We start from the raw sequence: 17380 nt of genomic DNA, 5'->3' as shown, positions 1-17380 counted from the left end.
CTTAATGTTTTGCATTTGCTTAAAATTAGGGGGATAAAGGATACTTACACATATGTTAAGGCAATGTAAATCTTAATCAATGGTGTAGAGTTGCCAAATGGTCCAAGGTGTGCATGTCTACGTGTGCTTATTTTTAAAGCATGCCAGGCATGGAATGGGCAACAGCCCAAAGACCCGGCCAGACCTCAACTGCCTTTATGCTCATTTAAATTAAACTTTTAACATTTAATTTAAAGGGGGGGCAAAATTTCAGCTGCTGAAAATCCCGAGAATCAGAGGCGTACAAACGTGATTTAGTACCTTCACTCATTAGTAAGTATTAATAGTATACGTGAAGAAAAGTAGAATGACTGCATGTCAAGAACAAGTCTGGGATTTCTTGACATGTCTTAATGTGTGTAAATGGCATACTTATTTATAGCTGCAATAACAGAAAAAGCTAGTTCTGGAAATAATTCACAAACAGAGAGGAATAAATTGCGAGTCAAATGTCATTCAATTAAACCCCCTAGCACTGCTGATTTTTGACAGTTGGAGCATATTAGATTTATATTACTTTAAAAGAGAAACTTAAACTTCGATTAGTAAAGCATTTTCTGAGCTAACAGAAGGAAGCTGCAGAGAGATGGAGATTTCTCTCACTGATCGATGAAGCCCAGTGACACCGAAACCACGGTACCCTGCGATCTTAGAAGCCAATGCTGACAGCAATCCCAGCCGTACACAGGCATCAACCACAAACAGGGTTTTGACGTTATAATTCCCCAAATGACTACACACACGCCGTCCGAGCCAATTAAACAAACAAGCTAAAACAAGAAAACCAACTGAAACCATGAGACTTGCAGATTTCTATACTAAGTTTCATACGCAGACTCCCTTGAAAGGGTCTATGATCAGTTATTCACCAGATTCTTTTAATCTGGTAAATCTAACTACTTGTAATTATACTAACTCTTCAAATACGGAGTTAAAGCAATATGAAAATCACCTTAAGTTCATAAACACTGGATAATTCCATTCAGGTAACATCCAGCCATTACAACATAGCCTAAAAGAGAAAAGAGTATGTATATAACACACACAAATAATAAGTCTGCTACAGAATATTATAGTAAAATAGAGAAGTTTTAGTGATAGAAGAACATAGCCTAGCCAAGACATCTGTACACTGAAAGTGGAATAAGGTAGAAATGAAATGTTTTTAACGATTCCTGTTATCTGCACTAATGCATTCCAATAGATCACTTACTTAGACTTGAAACTCATTTTCAAATAGAGAATCACATTAATAAAAATGTTCAATGTTCCCTCATTTCACAGTGGAATAGACAGATTTCTTACCGAGCTGGCTACGCTGTTCTCTAGGTGCCTGGTAAGACCAGAGCCTAAGGGGCTGTTCTACAAGGCTTTAAGGACCAGAAGTATCAATGCATGAAAAACCAAGATATAAGATCATAAAACCAACACAGAGATTAACCTGTAATTAACACTATGGCAGGAATGATTTAAAGCTAAATGATTACCTACATCAGCCACAGTAATAATTAACTTCCTGACAGAATTATAAGCCACTACAGTCCTTCACAATTGCCCTAAAAAGATAAATATTCATGCAGACTTTCTTCCTTTAAGACTTCAAGTTGAGATGACAAGATGTTCCCCAAACCAGTACGCCATCAAGAACCACGTAGGCTGGAAGAGACCTCTGGAGGTTATCCAGCCCAGCCGCTGGCGCAAAGCCGAGCCAGAGTGCAAGGGAAGGGCACGTTCTCCAAAACTTTCTTCCTATAAAGACAACAGTTTCTTAATCTGGTTCAGACTCTGGTTCAGCGGATGACATGACTACTTATGGAAAGTGAAACAGGTAGAGAGTCAACGGCATCAAGTTCATCAATCTATCATCTCCAACGTCACCATCTGCAGCCATACCCTGCTCACCGCAGAGTTCAGCTCTGTTAGCTTTGGCAGATCGTGTTTAACCAAAAGCCAAGAGAAATATATTGGAGAACTTCTGAATCAAATGGCGGGGGTGAAAAAGAAAAAAGGGAGGGGCATTTTATTTAAACGTACTTTATTGTGTTTCTATGGCATGAATGCACCCATTTACAGTTTCAGAGGAGGCAGAAGAAAACTGGCAATCAGCTGAAAGAAACCAAAAATTAGGTTGAAGTAAACCCTCTAAAACTTGCCTGCAAATGCACAAATTAGTTTAGGCATGGGTTTATAATAAAATAATATTCCTTTAAAAACAAGCAAACAGGTTTTCTGTGAACTATTGTTGCTTGTACTTCTAAATAATTTAGTAAAAAAATCCTATAAGAAGCCAAAGTGGAAAGAGTAGAGAAGGATACTTTGCTTTTAAAAGTAACAGTCATTATCAGCTCCTGGTATCTTGATGCGGTTTTCCGAAATCTCTCTTTTTTTTTTTTTTTCCCCAATTCAGTCTATTCTTTCTATTTACTCTAGTGTAAAGTAGCAGAAAATTTTCTGGCAGGCAGCAAGAGATGATATTTTCTAAAGACTAAAGACAAACTGGCAAATGATCGTGAACAATAACACAACAGAAAAGCTCATTAGTAAAATACGGCTTCCATGAGAAGGATTTTTATTTTTCTTTAAACGAACTTGAGTAAGTGCCAATATGCACACAATAACTACTGCCCTCTTGAACCAAATGGTGACCCTCAAATGACTGGGTGTTACGGATTTGCATACGCATTATCCTGGCAGTTCAGGCAGTAAAAGTTCTAAGGCACCAATTAATATTCGAATCTTTTGCATATCTATATTTCTTTTTTCAGGAAAGCAGCTTTATTCTCCCCACCGTTTCTTGCCCCTGACACATCCCAGCACCATTTAACAAGACAGAAGTGAACCACGAACAGGAGCAGGCTTTGCAACAATTTCAATAATCTCTTCTAATTCAAGTCCTACGTTCTCCTTTAAGGCAAAATAATTTTCTTTTAAAAAGCAAACAAACCAAACAAACCCAAAAAAACAAACTGCCACAACCCCCACCGATGTTCTGTTCTGACCCAAGAACAAAGAGAGAAAAAATTAATTCCAGGAATTCCTTCTTACTGACACCTTCCATGGGCTGCTTTCCAGACTAGAGGAATGATGTCCCAGTTCGGGGGGTTCTGCAGGGAAAACTCATTAATATAGTGTTCTCTGTGAGACATTTCTAAAAAATTTGATTTACGGCCAGTATGAGCTGACTAACTACGCATGACAAGTGCCCTCTCAAACTAAATGAAAGCATTTGCACTCAGCGCAGTTCCTAATCCATTATAGTAATGAATTTTCTACTTTCAAGTATTCAGGATTGAACTCTAGCACTGCTCATGGACAACGTCTTCCCAAGGTTCTGCGAAAGGCACGTTTCCTGATTCCTGGAAGGTTACTGGCATTCATGAAAAAAAAAAAATGCATAGTTGCAAGAATACTTCCATATTATCTCCATTGCTGAGTTTAGCAAAGCAAAATGTTATGGATATTCTCTCTCTACATCAGGAGATACAACAGGCAAAACAAGTGAATAGGCATTATTCCAGGGGTTTTCAGCACTAAATAAATGAAACGTAAAGTCGATTCAGTAATAGAAGAAATGCATCAGATATTTAATATTGGAGGGAGGCGCTTTTAAAGCATTTGTCCTTCACAGAAATAACACCACTATGATTTTCTGGATTTTAAATATCTGCACACTTTGGATCTTGGGCTTAAATCATCTCACCATTAGTCAAGATTACCACAAGATTATTTGGGCAGAGCTGCCGTGTTTCAGCCCGACAGCCTACCTATATCGGCATTAATTTTCAAATGGAGATGAGTCCTGACAAGAAGTACGCTGTCAGTCATGAGCACATTGGACTGGTTTGTGTCACTGAGGTCTAACAGAAGGCAGGACACACTGCGTGTTCTCCGATAAAACACTTGTGACCTCATTTAGTTCAAGAGTGCCAGACACAGCAGTGGTTTAAAATTCCAGAGCAGCCTGTAACAATGATACGTATATCTTTATGGAATAAGTGTTAATAGAAAACAATGGAAAAAACCCAAACAACAAAACCCCCAGCATCTTTAATTGCTCTTTGTTTGGCTTCTTTACTTTTTCTATATGACTTTTACTCGATCACAAATGTTGCTATAATCTTCAAAAGAGGACTGTGAGTATTCAGTCTTGCCACTCCTCACTCAAGAGCTCATGAGCTTCCAATGAATTAATTTATGTACTCCATGTCGTAACCTCAGCTGATCTGTGTGATGACCCCCAGCTACAGACCCCAGATACTTGTACAGTCTCTTCCCTTCAACAGAGATTTTGTCTTTTTCACATCTTTCAACCGCCCAGGCTGGTTTGATATTCCATCTCCCTAAAATGGCTTAGGTGGGTTGAGGCACCCACTGCTTCTCATGCCTGCTATTACCATAATGTAAGTTCAAAAACAACCAACCAACAAACCAACACCAAAAAAAACCCAAAACCCTCAAAAACCCAAACCAATTTTTTGTTTGTTTGTTTTTTAAATTTTCTTCTGTGCACACCATTCTGAAAGGACAAGGACAGGAGGGAAGGAGGGAGTGCTTTGCACATCATATAAATGACGTCCCAAAAGAAGCGTTGGGGGGAAAAGGCTGAGAAGTTTGGGAAACACGAGAGCTCCAAATGTGAGAGAATGTGAAGGGACAAGAAGGGCCTGGCAAGAAGGGAGATGGCCACTTTTCAAGCAAGAATCACAGCCTGCAAAATGATAACTACAAGCTAGAGATGTTGAGGAAGAGCTTCAAATTCACCTCTGAAAATAATGTAATTTTGGTCACATTTTCTAGAATTTGCTGTTTTCAGATTACTTCATTTTTTTTCCTGAAATCAACCCAGTGTTTAAACTTCTAAGGATTTCCTGCACCATAATCTTATTAACATTAAAGTAAGCCATATGTCTGATTTTTGTTATTTTTTAAAACTCCATCTAGTCAGATCCATGCAGCATTTCAACAGTGATGACCATTAGGCTTTTATTTTTCTAGAAAGCCTTTGTTTTGCCACTCCGGCTATCATTTCACAGGCCGACTTTCAAACAAAACTTTTCAATTAATGAAAATGAGCACGTATATCGTCTGCAGCCGATCTTATTTATAGTCATTGTGTCTTTTTAAAAGTCCTTCCTAATGATGACATCACCATGACTAATCTCCAGCATAATTTACTGCAGGCCAATATATATATTTTTTTCTCTTACTTAATTAAAGCAATAATGTGAATTACTTAATTGCACAGCAACACCTGCATGTGAGCAATGACTATATATATGTGTGTGTGTGTGTGCATGCACTAGTTAAAGTCTTAGTCCTACCATGGTAAAAATCCCACCAACTTCAATGGAACAAGGCATTCGTTCACAGTATTTATGACGTTCCCAGTATTTAAGACGTTCCCAGGTCATGAAAAACAAAGCTTTTCCAATCACATCTCATGAAACCATTTATGTATCATACGGTTCCACAGGAGTATTTTCTTTTTTCCATAGTTAAACAGAGAAGAAACTGCCTATCAGGCTGGCAATACTAGCCCATCAAAGAAGAAAGCAAACCCAAAAATGTATTTCATGATTGATTTCCCAGTGATCCGTACTCCGTCTGCATTCAGCGAGGGGAAAAATAAATAAGATTAGAAGTATCACTATACATACAGAAATATCTATTCTGCCCCTTAAGAAAATAAAGTAGCTGTAGTGTGTTATAACCATTTAGATATGCACAAGGTACTCTACAGGTATGAATGTTAGCAGACAGAAAGAAAAGCCAAGTGTTTGCAAAATATCAGAACGATACCCGACAACTGCATTATAAGCCAAAACTGCAAAGAAGCAGGGGGATAGTCTGCTACTTAGGACTCTGGCTATAGCTCAGGAGAGAGGTCATCACTCCTAACATATACCTTCGGAATAAGTGATGGGAGAAATTCAGGCACAAAAATCTTCAAGGCAGCATTTACTTCATTCCTCTCACCTCAAAGTGCCTCTAGAACCTCGAGCAAGTCTTTCAATCCCTCACTCTAAAACGAGGATAATACATTCCCATGCTCTCAGGAGATAAAAAAATGGAGTAAGAATGCTCCGAGGACCTCTCTGTGATGGATGCTACATTAACGCACGCTTGAATGGTAACCAAAAAGAAAGATGGACAGAAAGAAAAATCAGGTCCACTGTAGTTTCTGGTACAAAATCAGAATTATATGAAGAAACAAGGCTGAAAGGAACCTCTGAAGGTCTCTGGCACAAGCATTCTGCTGCAAGCACGGCTAACTTAGAAGCTGCATTAGGTGGCTTAGGACTTTATCCAGTTTAGTTCTGAAAAATCCTTCTGGCTCCCTGTTCCAGGGCTTAACTGATCTCACCGGGAAGAATTTTTTCCTCATGTCTACTTGTAGTTTTTGCATTCTGAAAAATTATTTTCTCCCTGTAGTTCACAATAACGAATACAAGTGGCAACGTTCATTTCTGATTATTCCCACAAAAGAAAAAAACCCATAAAATCTAAAGAATGCAATATGTTTAAAAGAGACACCAAGCCATATTTTGCTATAAAGAGTATATTTAAACTTATGGGTTATCAGCTGGCTGTAAAAACAAGTCAAACTGACAAATTCTATCAATTGATTTGAAAATACATAGCTACGACCACAAGTTGGAGTTTATTGTTATTCTTCCTTCTGTTCATGACAGACTTTCAGATTTTATAATTCCTTTATGCTTTGGCCACAAATTAAAAGTGAACAGTTTGGGATCAACTGTTTTCATCCTTCATTTAATATGGGTGTACTGCGGGGACCTTATTCTTAACAAATTCTTTGAATCCCAGCCAAAACTGGGCATGGGAAAGCCTAAGACCAATAAAGAAGTGGTGTTTGTAACGAGTTTGTGGGATGTAGCCATGTGCAAGAGATTATTTTTTTCTTTTTTTTTTCCAGAGTAGGGGGAATATACAATGGAATCTGTGAAACTATAACTAGAAAACACTATGACAATTTTTAACACCTAAACCATACATACTTTCTTCAAATGATGGGACATGTTTTGTATTAATTCAGTGAAAAACATTACATTCTACCTTGTCATTCACTTATTTTTCACCTTACTTAACATTGTGTTTATCCCACCTCCACTCACATACGTGTTTTCTATTTAACGCAGTACGTTTTGCCATTCCCGTTCCAGAACGGCACCGTATCACCCTGGTTACAGTGGCAGAGTTCAAAGGGCAGAGATTACAAAAACCCCTAACAATAAACGCTCAGAGTGGGTCAAATTAACACAAGTGAACTGTGCAATGTGACTTTAAACCCCTACACAACAACGTTACCTTTCTTCTGGCATTAATTTATTAGAATGTTAAACATCTACAGTTTTCCCTGCTTTAAAAGCAGCTTCTTAACACGGTACTGACAATGAATGACGTTAAAAATCACCATGAAATTTAAGCAAAGATAATTAACTATGAATACTAAATATATTCATTCTTTCACTTTCTCCAACCTTCTCTCCCAAACCTATAGCTGTTTTTCTGCATCTCCTCGATTTCTTGAGGACAACAGCAGAACAGACGATAAGAAAAGTTCAAACAAAAGACCAGACATGTACTTTCTGCAGAGAGATAATACAGACTAATTAGTTACCTGGTTTCTTTGTTAGCTGAAAACGGAGGAGATACGCAGGCCAGGCTGCTGGCCTTGCTCTCTTACTTTGAAACACCTGCAAAAAGCAAACCCTGTACAAAATCACGCACTGCTTGCAGGGCTTCTTCCAGAGTCAAGCGAAGTTAAACAAACAAATATTTTCTACAAAAATGGCTTTATGCTCCGTAATAGATAGATTTTTAAAATTTTTTTTAATCTTAATCTTCTTTTGATGTTATTTGCTACAAAAATCTGAAACTGGCATTTTGTCCTGTTTAAATGAGTTGACTGTGTGCTGCTCATTTCCTTAATTTGGAATTTCCACCTCTACCTGGACTTCAATTCTTCTGGTAAATTGAGACACCAGTATAGAAGGACATATCTTGCTTTGAAACTTTTCTGATTAAATGCAATAGTAAAAGTTTATTTCCACTTGAATGCTACAAAACTATACTTAAAATCACTTTAGTAATGATTACAGCAATCATGTTTTCAGAAATGCAAATGAAATCTAGTTCTCTTCTTGCCTTTTAAATGCCTCTGGGCACAGCGTGTCTCCACCAGGACAAACTGCCCTCCAAGAAGGGAGGATCGGCATCGGTAAAGATTCCTGAAGCCAGTGCTGGTAAAAGTCAAAGCAGATGAAATTATAAACCCTACTGAAGCCATGACAGAATTTAATTTAAACTAAGATTTTGCTAGCCTTTCCTTAGCTGTAGCAGGAGTTTAACAAGCAGTTATACATAGACACGCACACATATATTATCCATAGTGGTACCTGACAGGACTTAGATGTACCTGTGATCTTTTCTTCAATGGAGCTACATCTGCAATGTAAAGCTACGTTTACATTGCTCCACCTTATAACATAAAGCCAGGAGAGAAGAGTGACTCTCAATTAGAGTGAATTTCTAGTGTCTATCAGAGGGGAAAGAGCCGCAGAATCTGCCCTCAAGTGCAATTTCAGCTCAACAAGTTCCCCAGTGCCCACAACTCATCTCGTTGTCTTAAGCAGCAAAAAGATTTTTATCTTTTTCACCACAAAAATTTTCCACCAGCAAATATTTTAATATTTTTAATTAAAAGTGCCATTTCTGGAAAAGATTTAAAACAGTAACACAGCAGTAAGAAAGCATCATACAAACCAACACTGAATAGTGAAGAAGTTTTTCTGTATTTAAACTTGTAAAAATAAATCTTCTACAGACTGTCCAGTGCAATGTAAAAAAAAAAAAAAAAAGTTAAAAAAAATCATTACACACATGTACCGTAAAACATTTATCTTCCCTCAACTGCACAAATTGGAAGCTGGATGTACACAGAAGCATTAGGAAATGCATTTCTCTTCTGCATGTAAAGTTATGGATGTGAGATTATGGCCATGCATTTACACAAACAGCATTTCCAAAGTTGCATGGCTAATTTAGGCACGAACAAGTCATACATAGTTAAGTTACAACATCTGTGAACCAAAATTGAGATGCCTGGAATACAAACATTACGGAGTGCCTGAGGATTATTTTTCTCAAATCAAACAATACTCTTGTAAGTTCTTCAGTGAGAACTTCAGACAGAAGTACTTCTTCAGACTGAAGAGAAAATATAGCTGATACGTGAATCTATTTAATAAAATACAAGCATTATACCATAAATTAACGTCAAGATTGCCTAGGCAGTCAATCATTAGTCGTGCCAAAAATATGCACTCTGGTGAATTTTAGCACTATTTGCTCTAATAATCAGCACATATTGCTTTTCCTACAAAGTTAGTGTTTAACATTTACATTTAAATAAAATGTAAGCAGAAGCATACAGGTCTTTACATACATAAAAAGCAGCAAAGGGTAAAATTGATATTCACTCTTAAATTCCATATTTCTTCAGCCAAGTGACTACTTGTGCAGCAATAACATTTCATTAACAGCTTTTGCATATTCATTTTTCCAGGAACAATAGTCCTAAACTTTGCAATAACAAAGGTATTGATGTATCAAGATGACTAGAACTCATCCTTAATATCCTCCACTATTGTAATTCTATTATGCTAAAAAATAAACCTTTGGCAACACCAAATCCTTTCATATATCCGGGTTGCTGTCTTTATTGTTAATTTTAAAAAAATGACAATTAAAATCAAGCATACTATTTTGGCACTTCAGTGGAATTCTTCAATTTTTATGTTTTATTTCTTTTATTCCAAACAATTCTTTACCAAATGCATTATTTAAATCACGAGCAGATTTCTTAACTTTTCAGTATGGCAAAACAGGAAAAAAAATAATTCAGTTCAACCAAGAAAAACAAAGACACAGAGACCTCCCCTCCCAAAAGGTCTCTTTTGGCAGTTGCAGAGAACCTGCAGCCCATTTCCTCAGCCTGAGCCCTCCCTCCGGGCAGCTCCCCAGGGTCTCCCTGGCACTCCCAAACGCTCTGGAACAGCATTTGCAGTGTAAACAAATGTCAGCACTTAGATTATTGTAAATTATTTACAGTAAACTCATATAAGACTACAGGGTACTTTAAAGCCTTGTTAAGATTGCAGTAATTATTCCCAGAAACTGAATTATGGCAGCACCTAGTGCTTAGAGGCAAAACCAGGAAAAATACCCCAACACATGGAAGACAACTTGCTTCCCCTTTACTAAGGAATTCCCCATGGAGCAGAGAGCAAACCTTGAATGATTTTCTTCCAAAGAAAAAAGTTCAAGTAACCTGCAGATCATGTAACAAAAAGATGATATTTAATGATGAAAAACATTGAATGTGCCTGTTACTACATCTGACACCAAGATTAATACTACAGATACGTTTCCTAGGGATGATCGCTGAACAAAGGCAAAATATCCTCAGCATCCTGGCCTGTTGGATGGCAGGGCAATGGTCATCAACCCAGAGCCTGGAAAACCTTGGCTTAGACACCAAGAACTATTTTGTATTAGCAAGGAAAAAGTGTTTCCATCCAATTTTTGTAGCTACGCAATTGCTTGTCAACAAATCACAGACTGGCTTTTAGATGTATTTATATATTCTAAAAATATTGTGTAGGCAATTTTAGAATGTAAATAAAACCAAAACCATTTCAAAGTCTGTTTTTCAATTGCTAGTCTAAATACATTTATTGACATAAAATAGCAAATAATTAAGCCAATGTTTATGTAAAAAAAAAAATAATTGAAATTTAGAGTTACCTGAATTTTTCTCAGAACAGTTTTGAATCTCTTTTTAAGAGTAAGTCTTAATGATCCGTCCTTCCTGAAAAATATTCCAACAATCATAATTTTAACCATCTCATTCAAGATGAGAAAAAGCCACTAGAAAAAGATCGGACCAATCTATCTTATTCGTAATTGTATCAGTATATTCATAAATGAATAAAACAGTTTAGAAAAAGTGAAATGCAATTCTTCAACCTTGCTAGGTCAAATCCTCAGCTGTGCTGCAATATCTTCAGCCGTCAGAGAAACTTTATGAAAACGGTGGGGAGCTGGAAGAAACACAACTGGGCGAAAGGAGCAGCCAAAACTTGTTAGGATTTTAGATCACATAAAACCATACCGAGAAGTCCCATAACATCAGTACCTGCTGGTCTCTATGATCGGGGGTTTGCAGTGCAAAGAACATCTGCATTAACGAAGCAACCAGTGCAAAGAACGTCTGCATTAACGAAGCAACCAGTGCAGATGCTGTAAGTCTGACCTCTTACAGACTGTGTTTAGGCCAGTCTGTAAGAGCTCGATCTATCAGAGCCCTGGAAAGCACAGGTCTGTGCTAGAAGGTGTGAGAGTTCACACAAGCAACTTATTTATGCTGGTCTGCATCACGTTACAAAGGAAAACAAAGAAAGTTTTAGTACTTCTAACTGTAATCTCAACTCTACTATTTGTCAAATTTGCAACCGTTCATCTAATTGAAGAAGAGTCATCTAAATGATAAGGAGTCAAATGCAAATAAATCATATTAAACTTCCCAATATTGTGATGAAAAAAAGAATCTTGGCCCAAACTTTTCAAAAGGAGGTGGCAAAGCTACATAACAATGATGTCCAGAGGTCTGGGATATCCAACAGTGCTGACTTACAAGTTGAAGATCCATCAAGGACCGTAACATTTCTGGGAGAAACTTCTGCAAATCAAGAGAGAACAGTAGTACAGCGAACAGAAGCAGTACATTTCCCTCCTTACTTATACCAAGTGCCCACTTACAACGGTTATGACAACGCAGCTCCTTGACCGCAGCTGCAATTTCAAAGTCATGGTACTACCACCACTTTGAACAATATCAAAGACAAAGATTCAGCTGAGGTGAGACTCCATTGCAAAAAAATAATTCCTTTGAGGGACTGGGGAAGAATTCTGATACAGGTGCTCAAACAGTTCATCATTTTTAGACAGAAATTCTACACAATTTCACACTGTTTTAAAATCTGAGTGTGAGACCACATTTTACAGAAAGGAAAGATATAAGTATTATTTTGTATTATTTCTAATAGAAATGATAGCTCTGATCAAAACAGAAAAAAAATTCTCTCATATATGTTCTCTATGAAAACCATACATGTTCTCTATGAACACCATAACTAAAGATAAGCTTAAGTACACCTGTTGATCATGACAAGAAACTCCGTGTTATTTATGCACAATGAAAAACAGTTTAAAAACATTTTCCATTGAGACACCTGTTGGCACATCGTCCATCAAAAGTCCCTTTTTATCTCACCTGGGAAAGTGATTGTCTACAGACACTTTTCTCACATGCCAAGCATATGTGCATTTTCATCATAAAATAGTGAACTATAACAACTTGAGTTCACCTGCTGCCTAGTCAACCAGCAGGCTGTTGAGTGGTTGGTTGTTTTGGTTTTTTTTTTTAAATACTGCAGGCCACATGAAATATCTTCACTAAAATATCCAACTACTTCATGATGTACGCATGTCTTTCCACTGTCCCCTTACATTTTATGTAGTAAGAAATATCAGCGATTTCTCCTTGCACATATTGAACTAATCTTCTTACAGCTTCTTATAACCCACAGAAAGGTCGACTCTCTCAAGCAGATGTAACAGGAGGATGCTGCATCACGACAACGCAATCATCACGACCGATACAAGCACTGCAATGTTGACTGTCCGCCTGTTGCCATCCGATGTCCTCCGGGCATGCAATACAGCGAATACCGCATTTGTGTGATTGGTTGGTATTTCTACATTGCAAATCATGCCTTCACAGCAAGAAACACACTCCTGTTGAGAAAAAGGAGATCACTGGACATAGAGGAATTCAGCAGTGGCTTTTAGAGATGCAGGTTCTTTCAACCGATTGCAAAGGTTACAGCTAAACAGACTCTTCGCTTCCCCCTGGCAGCCTGACCCACGGCAGCAGTGGGGCATGTATGCTACAACTTCTCTTTCAAATCACGCACCTCAGCCTTCCTGGAGGAACTCATCACCTAATGCTGTCACTAGGCTTCAAAACTGCGATGGGATGCAATACAGCCACGTTAGCTGTACTGATCAGCTCACTAACATTGTAGAAAATAGAGAATGCTTTCCACCACGCTCCCCTTCTAATACATGAGCTAAAAGCATGCATTTGAATGTTTCAAGTTTCAGCTTTTTAAGCTAAAAATTCTGATGGCAAAAACTCTGTTCTCATTCATTTTTCCCCTCAAGCTTTTGTATTCAGTGTAGCTTTGCAGGCTGAACTTCAGACTTTCTTTTTCAGTTTTCTAGTGCTACAGAACCACTGACACAGCTGATTTTCAGGAGGAAATCTGAATATAATATTCTTTAATTGACATTCCTTACTAGAAAAGCCAAGAGAATGCCACATTTTGTCTAATCCAAAGGCACGAGAACTCTTGTAAGATAAAATGCAGCAGAAGGCAGGCTGCATACTCATTCCATGCCCTCAGTCCACCAAAACCTATTGAAATCAATGGAAGTTGATTCGGATAACATACAGATCATTTTATGTTTACCGTGGATGTTGTCTGTTCCATTGCTGGTGTCTGAAATCTTTCACGTTAAAAATAACTGAGAGAATTGGGCCTGTTCAGCCTGGAGAAGAGAAGGCTGCGGGGAGACCTTAGAGCCCCTTCCAGTCCCTAAAGGGGCTCCAGGAAAGCTGGAGAGGGGCTGGTGACAAGGGCAGGGAGTGACAGGCCAAGGGGAATGGCCTGAAGCTGCAGGAGGGGAGATGGAGATGGGATGGGAGGCAGAAATCCTTCCCTGTGAGGGTGCTGAGGCCCTGGCACAGGGTGCCCAGAGAAGCTGGGGCTGCCCCTGGCTCCCTGGCAGTGTTCAAGGCCAGGTTGGATGGGGCTTTGGGCAACCTGGGCTAGTGGAGGGTGTCCCTGCCCATGGCAGGGGGTTGGAACTAGATGGGCTTTGAGGTCCCTTCCAAGCCAAACCATTCTAGGATGCTGTATGATGTTATAGCCTTGTGAACCATTAGGGCATTAGTGGATAATACTTTACTGCAGTGAATAATACTTTGGTGGGATATGCTTGATTATTAAAAGTAAAGTTTTACCTAGCATCCCAAGGATGAGAGAAGGCAGCAGTTCTATCTTTTTGTCATGGAACAAAATCTCAGTTGTATCACGCCCAAAGAGCGCGGCCTTCGTGGACAAACACAGCCTTGCTTTGCGTACTGCGCAGAGTTATCCAAGCTACGTTACGCAGAGACGTGACTGGAGTACCTAACTCCCAGACGGGCTTGCCCAAGGGCTGGCAGTGACAAAGCTGCAGCACCGCAAGCATCCGTGCAGGTGGCATCGGGCACCCGGGTGCCTCACTCAGAACTCAGAAGCCAAGGCCCACGAGCACACTAGCAATGCCCCAGAAAGTTGAGGTGTTTCTTTAGAAGTTGTTATTACACCCTGTCACGCAGCAGCCCAAACAGGAGAGAAGGAAGAAGGGGTAGTCATGCTTCTGTTGCAGAAGTTAGACTTCTATTGTTAAATACTGGAAAGTATATCTTGGCAAATCCTCTTCAGCTCAGCAGGAAAAACAAGTACTGAAATGGAAACCTCAAAACCAATGTGCTGCTGTTATACAAAGAGTAGTGCTTACTGTGTGGCCACTTTCTCTGTGATGGTGGCAGCCTACGAAATGGCATTCTTCTCCAGTAGCACATTTTTTGGTGACTGATGCACTCTTCCCATGGTCTGTGAAGAGATGAACTGTCAAACAATACTGAGTACCTACAAAATAAAATTTAAAATGTTTATTTGCATAAAGTGCGTGTTCTTTTACAGAGTTTAAAAACTTCACACAACTTAGCAAAATATTCCCAAAAAAATGACTTATTTGGGCTGTATAAAGTCATTTTTCAACATGATCAAAATACTATTTAGCAAGAAATTAATTGGTGATGTAATCTTAAGCTTAACTGACCCTTCAAACCTCCACAAAGGCAGCTATCACTTAAACTACTTATTGGCACTATAATCTACACATTTCTCTACTCTTTTTTTGCAGCACATTCTTGTTTTCTTTGTTTCAGACATGTTTCCTCACTCCTCAAGTTCATTTCTTCCTCTTTCCCACTGTTACTGTGAACATCACTGCGAAGAAAAATGAGGAAACATATTTCTGTTCTTTTCTATGTATCTATCATTCTTTCATGCAAGTATGATCCCTAGTCATTCAGGTCTTGCTGCTCACAAGAAGCCTAGAGAGACCATTATATCTTGGGATGGTATGGAAAAGGAAGGGGATAAGGCTACAAAGGCAATTCTTAAGGTTTTTTTTAAACAACATCTTTAAAATGACTTCCTAGGAAGCACACAGATACATACACACACACATATATAATTAATATATCATTGATATATTAATTACACATTATGTACTATATTAATCATGTATTGTTACATACTATATCTAATGTTATATACACATATATATAGATATAAATACTTTTTCACTGTGCTTTGCACTGTGAAATGGTCAAAATATTCACTTCAGCAGAAATCGCATGACTCAGTATTACTAACAGCATAACTGAGGGCACCACTGTGTTGGCATGTTAATCCTATTCAATTAAACTTCTCTGAGATGGCTGAGTCAGGGAGAAACAAATTTAACTATCAGAAAGAATCTCCTTACTACAGACGCACTTACTTTCAGGACACCATCTATCTTCAGCCCATCTGTTACAGTTGTAATTGTCCACTGCGTTATCACAGGTAAAGCACTTAAAACTGTTTGGAAATGGAGTGGCTTTAAAAGTATTAAAATATAGTAAGTTTACAAGTACTAAGAAAAAAATTAAGTGTTCAAAATAATACTCTAAGTGCTTGTATACATACTTACAAAAACATATTACACACATTTACATATTTTCAATGATACATCACTGTTAGACAAATAAAACCTATAAAACAAGTTTTGTAGAAAGCGTTTACATTTTTAACTGGTTTTGCTATGCATGAACTTTAAAACATCTCCTCCTGTTTTCATTCTCTCACAATTCAAAATACCATTTAAGTAGTGGTGGGAAAAATATGAAAGAAAGAATTTCTTATATATATGCACATGATAGTTCATGCGTGTGTATGTTTGTACAGATACACAAACACAGTCAACATTCAAATGGCTTTTGATTCCTTTGATGAAAAAAAATACATCTTCAAAACAGCCTCAGATCTTGATCTCCAACCCTGAAGAAGGCTGAACCCTTTGCCAAAGGGATCAATAGAACTATTTTTAAATCTTATTTACATTATATAAATATATACATGGTTTTAAGATGCACAGTTCCCTAGATGCACATATATACCTATTATATCTAGCTGTCTTGACTTTTTTAATGTCAGATATCAGGAAAATCTCCCCTTAAATGAAGGGATAGAACACTTCTGATGCTAGATAAGAGGTAAAAAAATGATGCTATTAGTGACAACTGGCTTCACAGGTCTCACAAGGTTTTTAATTACCTTCAGTTTGACTTAATTGCATACAGCACACCTATTCTTTCCCTTTCAAAAACCCCAATAAGATAAAAGACAAAAACATCAGTTCTGTATTATTTATGAGAAATCCACTGCATAATTTGCTCTGTAGGAAGACATTAGAAAGACAAAAAAATACAATAAAAAGCACTTAAAATGTGAAAACTATTGCCCTCATGCACTCTTCAATTTAGCAGTGCATGCAAATTGTTTGTTTTCATTCAGTCAACTGATAAAATCTTAGAAATAAACTGAACTAGTGTGGGTTGAAAAGCAAAAGTTTTATTTTAATTTTTTTATCCTTCATCTTTGAAGGAGACAAACACCTAAAAACCAAAGGATTGAAAGAATACGGCAATTAACTGAAATGTTAAGCTACAATGGCATACACAAAAAAAGCATAACTGTCTACTTACGGTCTAGTGGAGGTCTCACATTGTAAAAGTTGATGTTCTCAGCTGAAACCCAGTTTCCTGAAAGGATGAGGAACGGAAGAAAGGCTCTGGCCAGCATATGACAGAATAACAACATGCTGAGTATCACTGTACATGAAAAGCAAAACTCTTAGGCCTAGGAAAGAAAGGGAACACATTATTTAGGGGGAATCATAAAGAATTGAGCATGTAGAACAATAAGTCTCCTCTGAACTACTCCTGAAACCCGGAAAATTCAGTCCGTAGATCTATACTGTGAAGATGGCTCATGCAAGCAAGCATGCAATGAACAATGCAAAGCTGAGCAGT

General features: G+C 38.0%; 2 protein-coding genes across 3 annotated transcripts in view; both read right to left on the bottom strand.

The window, feature by feature from the left end:
• LYPD6 (LY6/PLAUR domain containing 6) overlaps window positions 1-7840 on the bottom strand; it is a 69553-nt gene extending 61713 nt beyond the window's left edge. For both annotated transcript variants that reach the window (XM_075757288.1, XM_075757291.1), the window contains exon 1: window positions 7682-7840. The gene's annotated coding sequence lies outside the window, so the exon portion shown is untranslated. The remainder of the gene's footprint in view (window positions 1-7681) is intronic.
• A 996-nt stretch (window positions 7841-8836) lies between these two features.
• LYPD6B (LY6/PLAUR domain containing 6B) lies at window positions 8837-17179 on the bottom strand. The gene is made up of 4 exons (XM_010300504.2): window positions 17054-17179; window positions 15808-15906; window positions 14755-14885; window positions 8837-12921 (listed from the first exon to the last, which is right to left on the bottom strand). Exons 1-4 carry the CDS (start codon window positions 17166-17168, stop codon window positions 12757-12759), a joined length of 510 nt encoding a protein of 169 aa, XP_010298806.2. The 5' UTR covers window positions 17169-17179; the 3' UTR covers window positions 8837-12756.
• Window positions 17180-17380: the final 201 nt, after the last annotated feature.

This window comes from Balearica regulorum, chromosome 6, assembly GCF_011004875.1.
Source record: "Balearica regulorum gibbericeps isolate bBalReg1 chromosome 6, bBalReg1.pri, whole genome shotgun sequence".
In the NCBI taxonomy this organism is placed as follows: Eukaryota; Metazoa; Chordata; class Aves; order Gruiformes; family Gruidae; genus Balearica; species Balearica regulorum.
The sequence above is the reverse complement of the archived record's forward strand: the minus strand, read 5'-3'. Positions and strand labels throughout refer to the sequence as shown.

Bases quoted from the DNA above. Each gene is read 5' to 3' on its own strand.
- LYPD6B (XM_010300504.2), bottom strand. From the start codon at position 17,168: ATGTTGTTATTCTGTCATATGCTGGCCAGAGCCTTTCTTCCGTTCCTC. The intron at 15,907-17,053 runs GTAAGTAGACAG...ATACTTTTAAAG, and splicing joins TGTGAGACCTCCACTAGACC to CCACTCCATTTCCAAACAGT. The intron at 14,886-15,807 runs GTAAGTGCGTCT...TTTATTTTGTAG, and splicing joins AGATAGATGGTGTCCTGAAA to GTACTCAGTATTGTTTGACA.